Genomic DNA, 6644 nt, shown 5'->3' on the forward strand with positions numbered 1-6644 from the left:
CAGTTCATCAGGGAGCCCAAGGTAGGAACTCAGGGCAGGAACCTGGAAGCAGGAGCTGGGCCACAGGCCATGGAGGAACGCTGCTTACTGGCTTGCTCCCCTGGCCCCTGCTCAGCTTGCTCTCTTATCCAACACAGGCCCACCTGCCCAGGGTTGGCACTACCCACAGTGGGCTGGGTCCTCCCACATCACTCAACAATCAAGAAAATGCCCCTCAGACATGGCCACAGGCCAGTCCAATGGAGGCAATTCCCCGATTGAGGCTCCCTCAACCCAGATGTGTCAAGTTGACATTAAAGCTATCCACACACACATGCATCATTTTTTGCTTTACACTAGTTTATGAATTTGCTGTTGTGTAAGTTCAGAATTCAATAACATTGAGCTCCTAGTATATAATTAAAAATAGGATTAGGATTAGTATCCTCCTAAAGCTTCTGCTCCCTCTCTAACTCACTCAGTGTTCTGCAGCTCTGGGAGCTATTAAGAGGTTCTCTTTTTGTGAAGTCATATGATGTATAGATGGTGGCCTTTCATGTGCATTGGTGGTGGACTTTTACAGACCCGATCTGGTAGATATGGAGAGAGTGCAAATCCAGAGTAACCGGGAGAATCTGGAACAGGCTTTTGAAGTAGCAGAGAGACTAGGGGTTACCCGATTGCTGGATGCAGAAGGTAAGAATCCATTGAATTTAAGTACATTTGGCATGTACTCATAATTCCTTTTCCCAGCAGGTTCCTTTGTTCTGACTAAGAAATCTCTTATCCTTCCTTTCAGATGTGGATGTGCCATCTCCAGATGAAAAGTCTGTAATCACTTACGTGTCTTCAATATATGATGCCTTCCCTAAAGTCCCTGAGGGTGGAGAAGGGATTAGTGCTACGGTAAAAGAACATTTTCCTAAAACACCTTGATTTGTTGAGGTGGAATGCCTCAAATAGTGTTTCTTAAATTCTTATGTACAGAGCATTTTTCCACAGGCCACCTGCCTCTACATTATTTTTATCATTAATGGACCTTGTCCCTGAAAATGAGCTTAGGTATTGCTAATTTTGTGTCATCTAACATAGACCATTTGATGTTTCATGCCAGCAAAGATTGTCCTTCTCAGCCTCAGCTATAGTTCAAGATGAGACAGTGTTTTCTCAGTCACTGATATCAACTTGATTAGGTATATCATGAATATGTGCCCTAGACTGACCTTGAACTCATGGTCCAACCTCAGCCTCCTGAGTGCTGGAATTAAAAGTGTGAACTACCATGTCTGGCAAATATCATGGATCTTATTTCTAATAGCTTAGTTTATAGACTTTCTAGATGCCAAGATATTGAATGCCAGCTTGTGAATCCTTGAGGAGCTTTGAAACTAAGACTCTGAGCATTAGCCTGAGCACCTGCCCAGGCAATTAGAAGGAAAGGGCTTTATATGGTTTGGGGTGACCTGAGTTGGTTGGCCTGTGCTGCTTCTGGATATTGCAAATCTGGTATGTGATGTTTACCTTACAATACTAGGAAGTGGACTCCAGGTGGCAAGAATATCAAAGCCGAGTGGATTCCCTCATTCCCTGGATCAAACAGCACACAATCCTGATGTCAGATAAATCTTTTCCCCAGAACCCTGTTGAACTAAAGGTAAAGTCTTAGACTTAAGTTGCTTTCTATAAATTCTCTCTAGGGAGTAAGCCTCAGAGCTTGTTGCTACTGGCTCTGGTGACATGTTATGCAAAATTGGTGTCTGTTGCTTGTATCTATTCATTCATTCATCAAATATTAATTTTGTAGGCACTTTATAATCAATATATACACTTCAAAGAAACAGAAATTCTGGCCAAGGAGAAAGAAAAAGGAAGAATCAAAGAGTTATATAAATTATTAGAGGTAAGGAGGCCTATCTTTGACTAACACTTGGGGTTACTTGTTTATTGTTACTTCCTATTAGAATCCCTTTTACCCTTGGCGTAGTCTTAATTTTTCTTTTTTTTGGTCTTTTTGAGACAGGATCTCCCTGTAGCCCCAGCTGTCCTAGAACTCACTTTTTAGACCTGGCTGGCCTTGAACTCACAGAGATCCGCCTTCCTCTGCCTCTTGAGTGCTGGGATTAAAGGCGTGTGCCACCACGCCCAGCTATAAACTCTTTTTATAAGTTGCTTTGGTCAGTGTTTCTATCACAGCAACTAATACAGTGGAATCAGGTTCAATACAACTGACGAAGCTATAAATTCCTATTGTTTAACTGTCACTGTGCTAAACTGAAACAGTAAAATTCCATCATTTGGGAATATAATAATTTGAAAAGGTACATGTGTCAGCTGTCTGCATGATAATGCTATGTAACAAACCACTCTGATTTTACTGCTCAAAGACTCTTTTAAGATTTTTTTGGAGACAGAGTCTCCTTGTAGCCTCAGCTGACCTGGAGCTAGCTGTGTAGACTAGGCTGGCCTCTATCTCACAGAAATCAATCTCCCTCTGCTTTCCAGGTGCTGGGGATTAAAGGTATACACCACCATGCCTGGCTAACTGTGTTTTGTTTTTTTTTTTAAGGAGTTACTGAAAAACAGCATATCTCTTTGTAGAAATCTTGTTTTATGGATTTTTTTTCTTGCTTTTTAGAGGAAAGCTAAATCTTCCTCAGATAAAAGAGACTTCTGTTCACATTTTGATTCATAGAGAATTTGAAGCTATAGAATTAGGCCTTTTTCAAATTAATTTATTTTTATTTTATGTGTACAAATGCTTTGCCTACGTGAATGTAAGTGCGCTACTTGCATGTAATACTGGCAGAGGCCAGAAAAGTGCATTAGATCCCCTAACCAGATTTATAGGTGGTTGTTAGCTGCTATGTCATATTAGGAACTGAGCTCCTGTAACTCTGGAGGAGCATCCAGTGTTCTTAATTGCTGAGCCATCTCTACAGTCCCCAGAGTTAGACTCTGGGAATCATTTAGAAAACAGCAAGATTTCTAGAAATGATTGAAGGAATGGAAATGTTGAGACCAGGTAGTCTCTGCATGTTAGAGGTTATATATAATTTTTTTTTGTCTTTTAAGGTGTTAGATAATTTGATTCCAATATTAGTGCAAAAAACTACTGATTGGCTGGACAAGAAAAGTAAGAAGCAAAGTATAAGTAATAGATGAAAATAGACCTGAGAGCAAGGCAATGGTTTTGGACTAAAAAGTTTCTCTTTCAGGTTTGGATTGAATTTGGCAGAATTAAGCTGCCTCAAGGTTACCACCCTAATCATGTAGAAGAAGAGTGGGGGAAACTCATCATTGAAATGCTAGAGCGAGAGAAATCCCTGCGGCCAGCTGTGGAGAGGTTTGTCCAGAGGGAGATCTGACATTATCTAATATTCCTTAGGGCATACTTTGAACCATGTACTTCATTATCTTTTTTTTTTTTTTTTTAAAGGCTGGAATTGCTGCTACAGATTGCAAACAAAATACAGAATGGTGCTTTGAACTGTGAAGAAAAACTGACACTAGCTAAGAATACCCTGCAGGCTGTAAGTATTTGCTTTGTCTTACAGCTTATGTCACATGCTTTCCACTTTTCACCCACTGCTGTAACAGTCAAAGTTAGCAGTTAAGAATCCAGCTGTGTTACTTCCTTTTTCTTGGAAGTGCAGTGGCCTTGGATCCCTCCATCCTAGGTAATGAGAACTATGAAGTTTACCCACTTCTGTTTTGTCTTTCTGCCAAAGGATGCTACACACCTGGAATTAGGACAGCCGGTACAATGTGAGTCAGATGTCATCATGTACATTCAAGAATGTGAAGGTCTCATCAGGCAGCTGCAGGTGGATCTCCAGATCTTAAGGGATGAGAATTACTACCAACTAGAAGAGCTGGCCTTTAGGTGAGGATCAAGAGGCTTGTAAGGAGGGCTTGCTTACTGTTGAGGCTTTATGAATCAAGATTGAGTCAAGAACCAGACACTGAATCTTTCAATTACATCTCAGACTTCTATGACTTAGTGGGGATACTGCCAGCATAGTATTTTGGGCAGGAAATTTCTTGAGGTAGATGATAGCTTCCCCTTTTGCATTCCCTTCCCACTAAGTGCCTATAGTATTTTCCCAATCATCATGTCATCTTCTAATATCCTCATCTATTTCAGAATGACCTACCAAAGGTATGATAGATAGGACATTTAGTTTTGAAATACAGATGGTGGAATGAATTCATTTTATAGAGGAGGAAACTGAGATCTGCAGAGAGGATGAAGAATGTCTAAAGTCACATGGCAGCCCATTGCTTATTCTGTTATATCCTCCAGGAGTCATCTAAATATTACTTTGCTTCCTTCCAGTTAACACTATAATTTTGAAGACTCAAAACTAGATAATGTTAAAATGTCACTTTGCATTTATGTAACACTTTTTCAAAACACTGTCCTGCTATGATCTCATTTTTATTTTTATCATGTTCTTGTTAAATAGATAATGAAGATTTTATTTTAAGTATGTTACAGACTTAAATCTCTTTTCTTACATTTCAGGGTCATGCGTCTGCAGGATGAGCTAGTCACCTTGCGTCTGGAGTGTACAAGTCTGTACCGGAAGGGCCATTTCACTTCACTTGAATTGGTTCCACCCTCTACTTTAACCACTACTCATATGAAAACAGAACCTTTGAGCAAGACAACTCATTCTTCTTCTACCTCCTGGTTCCGAAAACCCATGACTAGGGCTGAGCTTGTATCTATCTCTTCCTCTGAAGATGAAGGCAATCTCAGATTTGTATATGAGCTACTTTCTTGGGTAGAAGAGATGCAGGTGGGTGTATGTCCAGAAAGCTTGTGGATGTACTAATGTTTACTGGATTTAGCAGCTTGTCCAAGAAAACCAGGTTACTCTGTGTTCCTTGTAGAGAGAACCTTAATTATTGATTCTGTCTGAACCTTGCCCTTAAACTATTTAGACCATGCTGTCCTAGGGTGGCTTAAACTCATGATCTTCCTGCCTCTGCGTCCTGAATGCTGGGATTTACAGGCATATGCTACTGCGCCTGAGGATTTGTTTCAAATCCTCACAATCCCACACTGTATAGCATAATAGGCTTTTCTGACTTGAAGCCCTTTAGCAATCTGTTCCCCTCTGTTAACTGTGCCCTAAGTGGAAGCTTGTGGAAAAATTGTAATGCCTAGAAATCTCAGTTATCTTTTCTAAAATTTCCTCACTGGTTGAAGAGTTTATTCTTAAGTTTTTGTTGTTGGTCTTTGCCTCTTAAGTTTCAACAGGCTGAATTCAGAGTTACTACTTATTATGTTATAGGCTAATGATTAAAATTTGATATTGTCCTATGCCAGGCATAGTGGCATACACCTTTAATCCCAGCACTCAGGAGACTGAGGCAGGAGGATCATGAGTTCCAGACCATTCTGGGCTACAAGGCAGGACCCTGTCTCAAAAAACAACAATAAAAACACAAAGACAGATAGAAAAAAAAATTATTCTATTGGCTGATGAATGAAACTAAACCTTTTTTTAGATAATTTATCTTCCCTGTGAAATGAAGGGACTCGTAATGTTGTTTGTTCGTTTTGTTTTGTTTGAGATAGGATCTCACTATGTAGCCCTAGCTGGTATAAAACTCACTGTGGCCTTGAACTTAGATCTGCCTGCCTCCCAAGTGCTAGGATTAAAGGTGTGCACCACCACACATGGCGAAATGAAGAGACTCCATAAAGGAAAATGTCTGAATATTCAGCCTGTTAAGACTCCTGATTAATAAAGTCAGGAATATATTTTCATATGCCATTGCAAAGTTCTGCCTCCATTGCTGTAGTGGGTAGGGCTTCCTCAATAGCCCCTTGGAGGTTGATTATAGTGTATTGCTCTGTAAGAAACCATGGAATGGTAGAGATGGTTTAGACACCTTGTTGCCCAGTCTTTACCCCTAGCCATCTTGTTTGTTTGAGTCAGGGTCTCATGTAGCCCAGGAGAGTTTAGAACTCCTGACCCTCCAGTCTTCTAAAGTGCTGGGATTATAGGTATGTGCCACTATCTCTGGTTCTTTCAGCTAGCCATCACATCCAGATGTTGACTCTGACGATTTTTTTTCCTCAGCAGTAAATTATAATGTGTCTGTGGATTTCTTTTCCAGATGAAACTGGAACGAGCAGAGTGGGGCAACGATCTGCCTAGTGTAGAGTCTCAGCTAGAAGCACAGCAGCACATCCACACCAGTGTAGAAGAGCTGGGCTCAAGTGTCAAAGAGGCTAGGTTGTATGAGGTGTGTAGCATTCAGAATCCACATTCTAAGAGTTGCAGGGAGGAGTGGGTGATGGGATGGTATGTGCAGCACAGAAGTTTCTAAGAAGGTGCTCCAGGAAAGAATGTGCCTGAGGAATAGCACTGTGCAACTTATTTTCATTTTATATAAAGTGTCTCTGTCAACCCTTGAAATAACTGTGGGAAACGTATTTTTACTTCTTTGTACTTAAAAAAAAAAAATTGTGATACTGGGGACTGGAGAGATAACTGAGCAGTTAAGAGCCCATATTGCTCTTACAGAGCACTTAGTTTGGTTCCTAGCACCCACATCGGACGGCCCTCAACTGCCTGTAACTCCAGCTCCAGGGGCTATAATGCCTCAATTGCACAAACCTACACACACAATTAAAATAATAATAATAT

General features: G+C 40.6%; 1 protein-coding gene across 7 annotated transcripts in view; it reads left to right on the forward strand.

The window, feature by feature from the left end:
* Macf1 (microtubule actin crosslinking factor 1) overlaps positions 1-6644 on the forward strand; it is a 389588-nt gene that overhangs the window by 192558 nt on the left and 190386 nt on the right. For all 7 annotated transcript variants that reach the window (XM_029554606.1, XM_029554605.1, XM_029554607.1 and 4 more), the window contains 9 exons: positions 563-675; positions 779-885; positions 1514-1633; positions 1784-1879; positions 3195-3322; positions 3416-3509; positions 3708-3862; positions 4505-4781; positions 6112-6240. In XM_029554606.1, coding sequence (XP_029410466.1) covers positions 563-675; positions 779-885; positions 1514-1633; positions 1784-1879; positions 3195-3322; positions 3416-3509; positions 3708-3862; positions 4505-4781; positions 6112-6240 — 1219 coding nt within the window. The remainder of the gene's footprint in view (positions 1-562; positions 676-778; positions 886-1513; positions 1634-1783; positions 1880-3194; positions 3323-3415; positions 3510-3707; positions 3863-4504; positions 4782-6111; positions 6241-6644) is intronic.

The sequence above is a fragment of the Nannospalax galili genome, unplaced genomic scaffold (assembly GCF_000622305.1).
Source record: "Nannospalax galili isolate Female #2095 unplaced genomic scaffold, S.galili_v1.0 scaffold944, whole genome shotgun sequence".
Classification (NCBI taxonomy): Eukaryota; Metazoa; Chordata; class Mammalia; order Rodentia; family Spalacidae; genus Nannospalax; species Nannospalax galili.